The 15,447-nt window shown below is 39.7% G+C and overlaps 1 protein-coding gene across 1 annotated transcript in view; it reads right to left on the bottom strand.

Annotated features, from left to right (window-relative positions):
* Nucleotides 1-6,540: 6,540 nt before the first annotated feature.
* The window catches only part of LOC103456687 (cadherin-18), a 125,654-nt gene continuing 116,747 nt past the window's right edge, over nucleotides 6,541-15,447 (bottom strand). The window contains exon 12 of the mRNA XM_008396400.3: nucleotides 6,541-7,365. Coding sequence (XP_008394622.1) covers nucleotides 6,863-7,365 — 503 coding nt within the window. The 3' untranslated portion in view covers nucleotides 6,541-6,862. The remainder of the gene's footprint in view (nucleotides 7,366-15,447) is intronic.

The raw sequence follows: 15,447 nt of genomic DNA, 5'->3' as shown, positions 1-15,447 counted from the left end.
GCTAACATTTAAGGAACTGCTTTAGTCTCTGTTGGTACTTTGTTGAGACCAAATTCCTGCAGGATCTCATCGACCTAATCCATTTCCCAATGACATTTCAATGCCTAACTTGCCATTTGCCCAGGCTTCTTCACTAAGCGAGGGCAAAGGGCAGCTCAACATGACCTTTGGAGGCAGTAGATAGTTGGGATGGTGATTTATCCCTCCAAACTCCTTGGCTTGTCATTCTTGTTCCACTTTGCTGTAGTATCCTTCCACATCATGTCAGCTTCAACATGCAAAAGCAAATTTTTCTTGTAAATTTTGGGACACAGGGTCTGAAGGTGTTTCTCAGTCAGTTTGTATGTTAACTTTTTAAGTTTCAATAGGTTTCACGTCCTATTCCCAGAGCCTCTTTCACTGGACTTCACTGTCCAGAGTGTTGGAGTGGTAATAACCACTAATAATAACTAATAATAATAATTGGTAATAACTCTGGTCTTCTCTGCTCTGGTCAATGTAAATCTCATTCTGGTGTACTTCTCATCATAAATTCCTTTCCCCCCAATATTTGACGTAGATTTTGTCAGTCCATTATGTCTAAGCTAAGATTACTTCACTTCCTCCTCTCTGCATGAACTGAGCTCAGTTTTGATGGACATCCTGTTCCAAATGAGGCATAATAATGAGTTAAGCCTTTATCTGCAGCTCTGCTCTGGTCTGTCATAGTGCAACCCCTGACATTCTGACCCACAACAATGGTTATGAGATGATAATGCTGACTGAAAGAAACAGGTCTTGGATACAAGTACCAGAAATCAACAAAGTGCAGGATGGCTGGACTCAACCTTTGAGCTCCGGTGAGCAGCTCCTACATCAGCTGAGATTCTTCTGCCGTTCAATCCGGACGTCCACTGGATGCCTTTGGAGGTTTTATTCACGTCCAACTGGAGGAAGACCTCATGGTCGACCCAAAGCCCTTTGGAAGGACGACATAAATCTGCCCCTCTGAATGTCTGAAGGTTTACTGGGTAGAAATAGAGATGGTTCATATCACTCAGTCCACTTTAGAAAAGGACACTCAGTCCTGGTCTTGTATAATATTTGACTTTCTTGCTCCAGTGCATCTTTGCCCTGGGCTTATTTGTACTTTTCATTCTCCTGTGTTTCTTTGTAGATTAACGATGATGTTTCCTCCAGTGGAGCTCTGTGTTGACATCTCAAACACTTTAACTATCTGCTGTGTATGGATGTGGGGGTGTAATTAGGATTTCTTGAGGGAAGAAATGGAAGCTTGCACTAATCCCACAAAGCACTTTGGTATAAGTAATTCATATTTGCTTTGCAGTGTTTGACCTATTTTGCAGACTATAAAATACATGTATGTTAAACATTTTAAGATGGATCCGTCTTCCTTTAGGTATCTCAGATAAGCATCCTAGCTTACAGTTCACTGACCTACATTAAACCCACAAGCAGCCAAAGATATCAACTCATTTTAATTCAGTGCAGAAACCACAGCGTACCAACTGAGGACTAGGAATAAATAAATCATTTCATGTGTGGTACATGTGGCTTATTTCACATTTTATAATTTATACTGTTGATCCTTTCAACAACTTGAAACAGTCGGGGGTACTGCAGCAGCTAGATTAATTGTTAATGTCTGCAAAGCACCTTCAATAATCTTTTGTTTTGTGTATGGGGTTTTGTGAGTGGATAAGGTATCAGAAGAACTGTACACATCGGTTGCACAAAACTCAGGTTTTGAATTATTAAATAGGTGATTCAATTCAATCGTCTAACACGTTATCTTCTTTGATTTCGGAGGATTCGTCACTTGAGCTGTAACTGCGAACATCAAAAGGAGGGCAACTCTTTCCAAACTTCTTCAATGGCAAACAAAAGGAACCATGTTGGTGTCTGTGGGGAGAGCTTTCAGAGGATGAATCAGTGTTTTCACACTTCAGCTGAGGCGTACCAGACTCAACCAGATAGCGAATGCTGTAACACATTCACATTAGGGGGCTTTGAAACCTTAATGTAGAAGGAAAGATTCAACTAAGAGGGTGTTTTGTAATTCATAAGCAGCACAGTAGTTCTCTGTTTCTCAGAGGAAACATTCTGCTGTGTTCTCTTGTGGTCTTTCTTTCCTCATAGTTTCCTTCATAGTCCACAGAGACTGTCATTTTGTCGTTTAGAGAGCCTGCAGATGAACTGGGACAACTTGTAAATCTTTACTGGATTTGTGAGAGCCTTTCCAAAGGGACCACCGACACGAGTACCTGAGCTCATTTTTTCCTGAGTTTTTTGTTGAAGTCTCACAGGATCTCTGAAGTAACACATGTGTGGTGCAGTTGGCTCCACTCCACTTTCAAAACAAAAGCACAAGTGCAATAATTGACATTCGGATCTTTGTAATTTTGTTTTAGTCTGGAGGGCCATAAAGCACAACCAATCCCTCACTCTGCCTCTTTACATTTATTATTTCAGTTGTAGCAAAAGAAGCATGTCAGTCAAGGTTGCCCAATAATCATAATTCAGCATTCTTGGGGAGAAGTAGATGTAAACATCTGACCAGAACTGCATACAGTGAGTGTATGGATCATAAGTCGATGCCTCTTGAGAGCTGAATGTGTGACGCTGATGTATCCAGTGTTGTACTGATTGTATTTCCCATATTTGGATATGTTATCTATTGTAGTCCACTTTGAAATCCAGCAGCAGTCCGATAGTCATACTAATAGTACCAAAGTGGTCTCAACCTGTTAACCTTTAGCACCGCTAAGGCCTGCCACATAAACTTTGTTTACATTTATTCCCACCTGTTATTTCCTCTTAGTCTCTGTCCTGGATGAGAAGGTCCTGACCTGCTGCACTCTTTCTCTAGTGGGGATTGATGTGTAATTCCACTTTTCAACAGCTTTTTAGCATGACTATAACTTTACATAAACATACACATAAAAATGTGCACAAAATATGTCATTTAAATTTGGATCACAAAAACATTTGTTTTGCAGCTTAGTTTGAGATATATGTCTTCCTTATGATGACTTGTGCATATTTAAGGGGGAACAGGCAACACAAAATTAAATGTATACTAAAATGACTCAGAAGGGAAAATAACCTTCAAATTTGGGTACAAAAATGTAACATTTCAAATTGGAGCTTTGTGATTTGTCTGCCAGCCTCCATAAAAAGCTTTTCTTTCACACGCATTTATCACACGATCTGTCTCAAATTCATAAAGAGGTTTCAGTTACATCATGTAGCTTTAACTTAATCACTCAAAAAGCAAGTCAGTTGCAGCAGCCTGCTTCCACTCCCCTCCCTGCATAACTTTTCATGTCTATGTAGGTCAGTTGTCTCAGTGATGCTGCTGCTGTGAATCATGGTTCTTTTAGTTCTTTATTGTTCATTCAGTCATTTTGCTAGAATATGCATGCTCCAGTAGTGGGAAAAGTATGACAAATTAAACTTCTAATTAAGAAACTGGCTTATTTATGGCAGTGAAAAGCCACAAAATTCAGCATTAGTGTGTTTATTTAGGGAACCGATTTTGTTTTCAAATGGTACACAGCCTCCTGCTGCTCAGGCTTTCAGGTAAAACAGCTTTAATGATCACACATCATTTTTAGTTCCTTTGATCTCATTTATTTCCAGTTCACCTTCTCATACTGCAGAGTCATGAACATTTATAATATGCAAAACCTTCCTCTGAAGCTTTCATGTTGGGTGCGATTTAACAAACCTTCTTGGAGGCCGATGACGTCAAGCGCTATAAAAAGCGTCTTGCCCCCGCCTGGATGTGCCGGGCCCGAGGTCTCGCTCCCAAAATACACAAACGGAAACAAACAAAGTCAAAAATACTCACCACACCTCTCAGATATGCAAACGCAAACACATATTCATCCTTGACCTGATATGCAAACTGCAATTAAAGCTGTTTTGGTATGCGAACATGCGCCCTGTAAACAAACTCCACTGATACGTCACACGCTGCAATTCCAGCAGATAAGAGGGAGTTCAGGGTGAAGGAGGCAATAAAACATCATGGAATCCATTAGCACTTGCATTGGGACTGTTACTCTCTCAAATAATCCATTGTGCTTCTTTTGTCGACAGATAAAACCTGGGGAGCTGTTTCCACAACAAATATTCTCATGCAGCATGTGAGACATTACCCTTGTCTTATCTCAGAAACATATGGGAAAAGCTTTGATAGATTGTGTCTCCATAAAAAGCAATCTTTAGTCAGAAAGCGATGCTTTAATCCACCTAAACCTCTTATAGTGTCTAGCGTTCATCTCTCATTGCACTTTGTTTTTGTGAAGAAGCACAGTTTAGCTTTCAGGAAACTTTACACCACTTTTTAATTAATTAACATTTGATTACATTTCTCAGCTTGAGCTGTGAGTCCAAGTGTCATGTATGCCAGTAATTGCCTGGAGATTAGTTTTGCCCGTCACAGATGGAAAAATCTCCGCTCCCCAGTCTGTGCTTTTAAAAAGCTTTCTTGTCCACCAGATTTATCTTCCACACAGATTGCATGCCTATGGATTAGTTGAGTGCTGCACTAAAGAACGATACAGAATCAGATGAGGGAATTATGTTGATCAACATCATTAGCTCAGCAAAGAAAGATGGCAGCGTTGCACACAGAACACGCCATCCATAAAGGGTCAAATGTATTTCTCTCAAATTAAATGAGATCTTTAATTACACATAATAAAATCAGTTGATTGTGCTCTGAAATAATTTAGTAGAAATAAATGATCTACTGCCTGAAGGCTGATTATTAATGAGAGACTCATGCAGTGCAAAAGCTGTTTGTTTAGTGGATAATTTCACCCAAAATCCTGCAACCTGAGATTCTATCCGAACATAAAGTTTAAAGTCTAGCAAGTTTTAGAACCGCTAACCAGTATAAACCAGTAAAGGTCCTGGAATTATTAGAAAGATGGCCCCCGCTACCGGCCTGCTACCTAAATGTATAAGGCAGCAGAAATCCAATGAGAAATCCAAAGAGAAGAATCAGGAGGAAATATCATCGTAAGACATGCCACTGACAGACTGAAGCACTAATCATTGCAGAACTGGAACAGAAACCAAGTTTGGCGGTAGAGGCAGGTGTCTATCACACTCCAGCCCTCAAGGGACGCTGTCCTGCAGCTTTTACATGTCTCTCTGCTTCAGCACACCTGACTCCAGTATTAGCTCATTAGCCACACTAGCACAGCATGCTAGTGTGCCAGTTTTGCCATTTAATTAAAGTGTGTAGGACATCAGCAAGTGTGTAATCAATCTGTATGTGTGAGTTACTGAAATTATAAACTGTTCACTTCTGTTGGAATGAACAGATTCACCTGTACAGACAGACAGACAGACAGACAGACAGCAGTACTTCCAGTTCTTGTCTGTGTACAGACCCAGTTCTCTGGGGTAGTTACAGGAACATCTGTTGCCTAAAGAAATATATCTTGACTTGGATGACATCAGTAAAGCGAAGTGTTGCAGGCTTTACTATCCTTGGCAACCACACCAGGAAAGAAAGAACATGAGGGTGAAAGTAAAACAGGAAAACATGACGGACTTTAACTAATGCCTTAGCCTGATAATTGAGTCTTATTGGCTTTAAATGAAACACAGTTATTGCAGTTTAAGCCGCTTCCTGTGTTTCAGTAAGGTATGATGAAATAAACAAACAATCACTAATTGTGCGGTCTGGGAGCTTCCATTCTTGCCATTGGCTAACTTAAATGACCTTTGCCGTGGGCCAGCCTCAGGCACAAAACAAATGCTGGTGAGATTTATCAACCTGTCTCTCCAGTTCAGTCCAACTTTTGTTAAGGAAATGAATGAATAAAAAGACAGAAGACTGTTACAGCCATAATTACAAACTGAATAAATGGGTGACCGTAAATATTCATCATCATAGTTCTAAAGAGTATCATAAAGATTTCAGTGAAAAAAGAATATCAAACTGAATTAGCGCATGAAAGAAAAAGACAAAGTGTTTTAACACATGATGGTTCAATTTGCGACCAAAATAGTTACATTTTCATCTGGTGCGGTTCGCTTTCACACTGTTCTGTGCCAAACAAACCAAAGCCTTTGAGCAACCTGTTCCGCCTTTGTCCTGTGGGGGCGCTGCAACATGAACCACTGAAGGAAACAACACAAAGATCTCTGAACGCCCTGTGCTATAATCCACTTCCATGGTTTGGAGCGGTCTCTGCTCCTCTTGGCACTCATGCATACTTTTCCTTTAAATTTTCTAATTCTGAAACGTGTGGTTGAGATGAAACTTGGTAAAGCATTTCTATCAGTGTTAGTGGATGTATGGGAAAATATTTGAGCCTGTAAGCATAATTTTGAGGCCATGTGAATAAAAAAAAAATGATTACAGATGTTTGTTGTGCAATCATTCCACTCTGGGGAAAAAAATTATAAACTGGTTAAAATAAATAAGTAAAAAGGGCCAAAGTAAAGTTTTCTCTCTGCATTGATGATCCATGATGCTCAACATTTCATCTTACAGGAATAAGACAAATGTACCAATTTTTCACATATCCACTCAAATGGATTTCAGGACTTTATTGATCAATAAAAAATATACACCAAGGAAAATATTATTTCCCTTTTTCCTCATATTTGATCTTCTCTCAATTTTTAAAATCTGACAATTCCAGACGAATAATCCATGATCCAATGTGACAAAAATAAAGCAAACAAACAAAACAAAAAAATATAGAGCAGTCGATTTAGTTCACCAGTAAAAGTTGAGGACCACTGAGGCTGTCCGTGTCTGTTATTCATTGAAAATCTGAAAAAAAGAACAGGTTTGGAACAGATTTGGTTTGAACGGGAGTGAAATCACAGACTAAGTGGTCACATCCGACTCTGCCTCTTCGTAGAGTTCTGCTAGTTTCTGGAACTCGGGTCCCCAGTCCTCCAGGTAGGTGTACTCCTGCTCCGACTGCACGCCGGCAGAGTCCAACGGGCTTATGGACCCCGTGGACGAGCCCTGGCCCTCGTAAGCGTAGGTCTGGAGCGAGTCGTAGGGCGGCACGCTGGTGTCCATGTCCGCCTCCACTAGTCTCTGTTTGATGAATTCATGCACGTCCACCTCGTCCAGCTCCACCGTCGGGCTCCTGCAGGGGGGCATGCCACAGTGATTCCTCCCGTCTGGGCGAATGTCTCGTCGGAACTTGAGCTCCTCGGCAGCAGCTGGATTTCGCAAAGCAATGATGTCGAAGGCCTCTGTGTCCTCCTCTCCTCCGCCCTCGTCGTCGTAGGTCACCACGTTTTCTCTGATGTCCTCTTCAGCGATGATGAGGGGCTCCTTCTTGCTCCGCTTCAGTGTAACAAAGAGAACCACGATTGCTGCAAGACAGAGAAATACAACTTTTGGTATTGATTGAAAGGTAATGCTGCCTCATAGGTAAAAGAAAACATTTACTTTGGAGCAATCAGCAACAGGAATGACTATTTTCTCCATTTATTTGAGGAAATGCTGACCTTTGAGTTGTTTCACTACAAAGAAGAAATTGCTCTGAACTCCAATCAATTTAGTGTGATTATGTGACTCTTGTCAGGACTCTGAAATGGGTTGAGCATTGAAGTCAATACCAGGCAGTGGCTGTCATTAGCATTCTTTAAATCTAAGCTTTCTGTGATTACAATGCAAACTTTTTAAGTCACACAAGGTGCCACTCATGTAACATGAAGGTTTAACATTCCAGGAACTAAAAACACAAACATGTACGTCACCAGATTCTAGAATCCTTTACATCTGTCATCCCTGCACAATTAAAGACCTTTAAAAAAGTAGCAAAAGGTAAAACATTTTAGCTACTTAGTTCTGTGATTATCTCCGTCAAAGGACAGTGATCCCAAACACAACAACATATCTACAAAACAAAGCTTAAGAGGAAAAGAATCAAGGCGCTGCAATGCCCCATTCAAAGACAAGACTTGAATTTGATTAAATGTCTATGCTAGAAGACTCAAGTGTCTGCTAACCTAGAGAAGGTAATGCTAAAAAGAAGACAGGGCCAAAATTCACACAGAAATCTACTACTTAGGGTAGCTACCATCCTGCCAGCAGTGGTTTTGCTGTGTACAGTGAACCCCATCCAGAGATTCACTTATCTGACCATTACCTCCAACTTATTTGAGAAATAATTTCCCTGTTTTTATAAAACAGAACTAAAATATTCATAAGAAGGCACCTGCTAAAATACCGTGGTGCAATAGTACTTGACACGCTAGCGGCTAGCATTTACAAAGCAGCCAATCCAGAAGCGGAATTTATTTTCCTTAGTGCTGATTGGGTATTCCATGGTAGAGCTAAAATAGTTGGTTCTGTGCAAATTTATATTTGGTGTTTGAATATTTAAAATGAACGGTTGGAAGCACTTTTAGAGGAGTTGCTGTTCCTAAGTCACTCGCACACAATTTGTCTTTTCCCTCAAAACTCTGGAAAAGAAAGAGGTTGCATTTCCTTTCTTACCAAACTGCGTGTCTTATGCATCAATCTTTAAGACTCAATAAGAGTTGACTAATGAGGAATAAAACAAACTTTCCAAGTTTAAAGTTGTCCTTTCAAATGACAGGTTCTAATTAGGATCTGCTTTGAGCAACTGGGAACCTGCTTCATCACGCTAATGATAACCTCTTTGAAAAAAAAATAAGCTCACATCAATTTACCAAAAAAGCAACAATGAAGAAGACACTTTTGTGCAGGTGAATTGTCTAGAAGGGGATCATTTGCAGCATTATCTGGGATATATCCGTCTTTTTTACGGAGGTAATGTTGCCTCACAGTTGCATCGTAAAATGTGCAAGCAGGAGAGGAAAAAAACCATAATGGTACAAAGGAACATAAAGAGACATATAAGTGATAAAACTGCTTGGAAGGTGACATAAACAGAAAATTGCACATGTGCCAGAGCATTCTGTCATGGTGAGATATCCGTTAGTTGTTAAAAGGTGTGAGACTGGAAGGTGGAGGAGTGAGGAAGGACTTATAGGACTCAGCGCTCTTAACCTAAAACAACAAGGAGGCTTTGGACTAATAAATGATCCCAAGGAACACCTTTAGGATTCCTCTCATCTGGTGGTTATTGAAACCTATTAAACAACAAAACACTTTCAAGTTCCCCAGTTCACTAAAAGCCAAGTGAGAAAGAAAAGAGCAGGTAGATGGAAAAAGTGGGTAAGAGATGCTTTAGGCTTTATAGTCAGAGATAAAATTCAGAAAATGTAGGTTTTAATCTAGATTACATCATTTAGCCAAGGACTCAACTTTCCTTTAAAGGTTTTGCAAAGTAAAAACCAGCATCACTAAAACATTTTAGCTTTTATCATTCAGAATAACATATTAAATATGTTTGCCATGGCTTATATTCATATTTTTATGTTTTGTAGCTTCAACTCCCCAAAATTATGACAGATTTTTTTCTTACATTTTTTTTAAGAGCACCCGTAGAATTATTTCCACAGATGCAATTAAAAGTTAAACACAAAGTTCAGCAAAAGAAATGTTTCCTTTATAGCTTTAATTAAAAATAAATACGTTGACTGCGCCCCAAGAAAAAGAAATTAATCATTTACATTTGAGGCAATTTATTAATTGTAGTTGGAGGTTTGTGTTTTCGGGAAACGTATCACAACCTGCACATGTGGAGGGAAGGAAGAAATCATCTCCAACTTTCTTCCTGCTGAGTTGCCCGTCCGATGTTGGGTTAGAGAGGGTAAAAAAATGCAATTTGTCTCAGACAGCCCTTATCGCTCTGCTAGTTTAAAACACCCAATTACAAAATGCAGAAATGTAGGCCTGCGTGAGGTGAGCTGGGTCATCACTGAGTAAAATGAAACCTTTGTTCCCTTATTTTCTTCATCATGCAGATTTCAGAAACAACACATTGTTTTTCTCCACCTCCTCGTTCTCCAATCTGCACTTTAGCACATAGAAGTAAATAAGTTGACTATGACAGATTGTTCCTGGTAAAACCTCGTCTGAGTTTTCACAAAGTGGACTGCGGTGTTAACAGTTCACCATCGGTTTGTTGTGTTTCTCTATCCACGCTGCATCGTGATGCAGAACATAAGACTCAGACGTTCGTTGTGTGGTTGTTGAGGTTCTTACATGTCAGGCTTAGTAGACGACAGGAAGCCAAAAGGTTTTCTGAAAAACCTAAAAAAGGAAAAGAAAAATGTATATGTTGCTAAATACTGCTGAAACTTTCACTGGACGTGGAAACAAAATGTCCCTTGTTCTTCTTCTTCTTCTTCTCTGATGCTGTTTTGATCTGATGATGGCAAACCCGGGGTGTTCAGTGCTTTTTGGTAAAGCTCCTCACGCCCACGTTTAAGTACGGTGAAAGACTGATGATGCTGTGGGCCTCTCTCTCTTCCCCCAACCTGGGGACCTTTCCAGAACACGGCATCATGAACTCTCACTTAGTTTGTAGTCATTTGACAAAAATGATGCCGAAAGTCTTCGGGAGTCACAAAACTGGCTCTCATCCACGGTCATCTCAGTTCACAGCCTTAAATCCTGCAGAAAACCTGCAGAGTAAGCTCAGGTTGTACAGAAGGGAATGATGAAGGGATTCTCTCTCTGCATGCTTCAGCCTCATAAAATGTTAACAGAAGAATAAGGACCGTCGTTCCCTAAAGCGGGATGTAAATAGTTTTAGCACCAGGGGGGCCAATAATCACTGAAGTCGTTTTTTAGGCAGCATCTTCTGGATATGGAAAATTACACTGGAACAAAACCGGACTTGAATTAAACTGAAAAGCTTAAATAAAACCAGTTTTCTTGTGAATCCTGATGGATAAGACTTTCATTTAAAGGGCATGTTCTTGCTTTCCTGTAACATTTGCCAAAGGGATTCGATTCAATTCATATGACAAAGTGAAATCTATTTCCCCGTCAAGCAGTCGTGTGCTCGCTCTACTCAGGCCCTTTTGATTGTTTTGGTGATATCAAGTTGTTGATGGTTCTTAATTGTTTGCTCGGAAAGTCTGTTGTCTGTCGGCTTCCTACTTATTTCAGTTCAGTTAAAATTTATTGTCCCTAAAGGGGAATTTGCTGCAGTGAGCAGGTACACGGATAAAAGACATACAACAACCTCAAACTGTCAGCAGAGCAGACGGTCAAAGTTAACTCAGTAATAATCTTAGCTTTCCATTCATTTTATATATCCTCTTATTCTTATGGGGTCGCAAAATGTGTTGGTTCCCGTCTCCAGCGGTCATTGGTCAAGAGGCAGGGTACGTTTTTAGCTTTTCTTGGGTTCTTTTTATTTATTTTCCAGATTTGCATCAGCATGTAGGTCCGACCCTTTGCTCCTTTCTGAAGGCATAAAAATGCCTCTGCAAAAAGACGAGCTCTTTTAGACGATGAAAACAAACATTTACTCCATTGCTTTCAACTCGATGTGAAAACAGTAGATTATGCTTATTAAAGTTTTAAATGATTGCGTTTCTGTCTTGTGCTGCAACACTTTGGTCAAACATGGTTCGCTGAAAAGATCTGAACTGTTATAAAGTCATAAGAGGCTTAAAGAAATGCACAGAATCACTTTAAATCCTCTTTAATGTAATTACATTAAACTGACTAATGAAAATGTACACAAATGTAAAGAAATGAAGGAATGTTGTAGCAGTTGTCATAACTACTCATTCTCTGTAATAAATTGTTGGAATTGAAAAAAAAAATTGTTTTTATTATGGTTAGATGTTTAATATATTTTCCAGCTGAAACCAATTAGTACTGTGATGCTGTACCATTTTCTCTGAAACAAAATTAGTATTTGTAATTGAATATGCTTATTAAAATTATCTAAGTTGCGTGGAAATAAAAGCATTATGCGGCGAGTCGCAGCCGTTCAGAGTGAGTATTCCTCTCTGGTCCGCCGCAGACTTAATTAAGGCGGCTTATTAGTGAGCGCATAGGTAAAGCACGGACATTAATCAGACAAATGGAAAACAATCAGGCATAAACAAATAACAGAGACACTCAGACATGAGCGGGGATTGAATGTATGAGCTGTGGAAATGTTATGTTCATGCTGTGACACTTTTGTTCTCAATACGATAAAAAAATATCGACTTTTTCTGTCATTGAACGGCCATGAGGTATTGCGGTGGGTTGATCTGCTGTTTAAGTTAATTAAAATTGTTGTGTGATTTAATCTGGTGGGATAATAAGGTGAGATATTCAAAAAGAATCAGAAAAAACATTTTTAAAGGTGATTTTCATGACTAGTGGTTCTGACCAGTTTTTTCTTTGTTTTATTTTAGTTTACTTGTTGTCCCCAGTTAGGATTCAGGCTTCCCAGTGGTCACCAGTTAACCCACCAGCGTCTGTTTCTTGTGTACACAGAACCAGATGCTTACACTGCATGAAAATATGCAAAACTTTTTTTTTTTTTTCACTGTTCCACATTAAATCAGGGAAAACTTTTCCTGTTTTAGGTTATTTAGATTGCAGTTTAAAAAATTCACTCATGGACAAATACTTTCATCTTCAGGAACCTGAGATCTGATTAAATCAAAACTGAATCAGGCAGACACAATTATGAAGTAAGGAGGTGGTGGCATCATGGCGTGGGGTTATTCTGCTGCAGGAAAGGCTCTCAAAACACACGACATCGCAAGGACAGAACTGTATGTGCAAATATTGAAGCAACATTTTAAGACATTGGGCAGAAAATAAAAGCTTCTGGACAAATTGGTCCTTACTAAACCATAATGACCCTATGTACGAATAAAAACAGAATGAGATGATTTGGAATTAAAAGATGCTTAGTGTACAAATTGATGAGCTATATTGTCTTTTTGCAAAAGTTTCACTTATTTGGATATTGATCTCTGAGCATCGCTGCAGATTACTAATCCAGGGCAGCAGGAATCTTGTCAATACATTTGATTTTCCTCTAAATGTGTTTTCCCAAATGTTATTAAGCTCTGCATTCAGAGTAATCAGCGTGTTTAATCTGAGTCTGGGATAATGCAGCTGGAACACTGTGTTCACATTCTTAAAAGGAGGCACACACACACACACACGCACACGCACACACACACACACACCCCCACGCACACACCAAATGTCCACCAATAAGCATAAACAAACCCTGAAAAAGCTCCACTTTGTAAGTCAAGCTGCCAAGTCTTTCTCTGCAAAGAATCATTAAAAATAAACAATGTGCATGAAGTTATCATGGAAAAAAAATGAACCTCTTTTTTTGCATCTTAAGACTTTAAGATGCACTTTTGCAAATATTTTTCTCGCAAATACCTAAAAGATGGGAAAAAACAGCGGCGCTACTGACAGTTACCTAATATGGAAGGACATTTATTTGGCTGACTCTTACAGACAACCTCGGGTCTCTGGGGTTACGGTATGCTTAATGGCTGAGGACACAGTGAATGCAAACTGCAACACAATTCAATCTTCCTCTACAAAAAAATAAATGGGAAGCCGATATTATCACTTCCTCGGGCTCAACATGTCTGTTTGCCTTCCTCATATCTGCATTGTGCTGATGTTTAGGTATTCAGCAGGCATCCGTGACCACGACCGTTTCCTCCAAACAGCGGCGATGGCCTTTTGTTCTCCTCAGCCAGAAGCTCCGGGTTGGAGGAGGAAGACGGTCTGTATGATTACGCATAACCTTCACGCGCTAATGTCCACAGACAATCAGTAATGAAAGGAGGGAAGAGGAGAGACTCGGTTATTAGACAGTTTTATCTAATCATGTCCAAATGCGGAGACACCTAACAGAGCTGATGGCTGATTGTTTACTTGTGGAAATTTAATGAGCTGCCTTTGATCTTTTCTACTTTTATTTCAGTCTTTCTGTAGACATTTCCTGGCGCTTCCAGAGCTTTTTCTAATCTAACCCGTTACACCGACTGTCCACCCATCAGACGCGATCGTGTTTGCAAGTTCAAGCAAAAATCATTTGCCGTCACTGGAAATCTGGGTTGCCATAGGAACACAGTACAAATTCCCACTAAAGCAAAAGCTGTCTGGCTGCTAATACAGGCAATATTGAAAAAGTGTTTTCTGTTTTCGCAGGATTTCTGACGGTCTTTTGTATTCGCGGTGGAATGTGAAACAGAATCAGCAGGAGTGGAGGACGTGTTGCTCCTCACGTCGGTTGTTGATGTTTGTGCGGGATGCAGCGTCTCACACGCTCACAAGAGAGTAAAACTGAGATTTTCACCGCATGCACAATCAGCTGTTATACATTTTTAGCTTAGAAAATGCATTTTTTTAAGTCCTTTTGAATTTTAAATTTGTTTACAAAACTACATCTACCATGTTTGAGTGAAGATAATGCAGCCAAATGCAAAACGTATATTTTCAAGCTATGTCTGTAAAACACGGCACAAAAAAAAGAGGAAAGTTTGGACTTCAGTTTAACTTCTTTCTGTAAAAGACACAATTTGAAAAAAATTGTTTATGAAACTACCCATTAACATTAGTTTTAACAGATCGTTTAAAGCAGTGGTTCTTAACCTGGGTTCGATCGAACCCCAGGGGTTCGATGAGTCGGTCTCAGGGGTTCGGCGGAGCCTCTGCAGCGGAGGTAAAGACACTTGTGTAAAGTCGTGATGACGCCACGCTTTGCTGCAGAGGATCATGTTACATTGCTTAGCCAATCAGAGGATCATATTACATTGCTTAGCCAATCAGAGGATCATGTTACATTCCTTAGCCAATCAGAGGATCACGTTACATTGCTTAGCCAATCAGAGGATCATATTACATTGCTTAGCCAATCAGAGGAACATGTTACATTGCTGAGCCAATCAGAGGATCACGTTACATTGCTTAGCCAATCAGAGGATCACGTTACATTGCTTAGCCAATCAGAGGATCATGTTACATTGCTTAGCCAATCAGAGGATCATATTACATTGCTGAGCCAATCAGAGGAGCATGTTACATTGCTTAGCCAATCAGAGGATCATATTACATTGCTGAGCCAATCAGAGGATCATGTTACATTGCTTAGCCAATCAGAGCTGCGGAGGAGCCCTGATTGAAGGAGCTCCACTCTCAGCATGGATTTGAACTTGTGTCTTTATTTACTTCAGCAAAACTCAGTTTTTACCTAATTCTGTAGCTTTCGGTGAACTTCTAAATCTGCTCCTTAGTCGCATCTTTTCGGGGTTGGTACTACCTCTAGTGGCGTGGAGGTGGTAACACAACTAATATAATTACATTACTAAATCAGAATACCGCAAAGTCTTTATTATTTATTATTAATTTTTCATTCTCTTAACAATGTAGAGCTAATTAAATAATCTAAAGACCTTAAAGTGGTTCCAGTTTCTCTCGATGGCCAACCTGTTGAAACTGTGGTCAGATTTTAAATCCCTTGGGTCGTTCCTGGACAGTCAGCTCAACTTTGCTGAAAACACTGAATATATGTTGAAGAACTG

This window comes from Poecilia reticulata, chromosome 20, assembly GCF_904066995.2.
Source record: "Poecilia reticulata chromosome 20, P_reticulata-male-v2, whole genome shotgun sequence".
NCBI classification, from domain to species: domain Eukaryota; kingdom Metazoa; phylum Chordata; class Actinopteri; order Cyprinodontiformes; family Poeciliidae; genus Poecilia; species Poecilia reticulata.
Note: the sequence above shows the minus strand (reverse complement) of the source record. Positions and strands in the feature narration are given on the sequence as shown.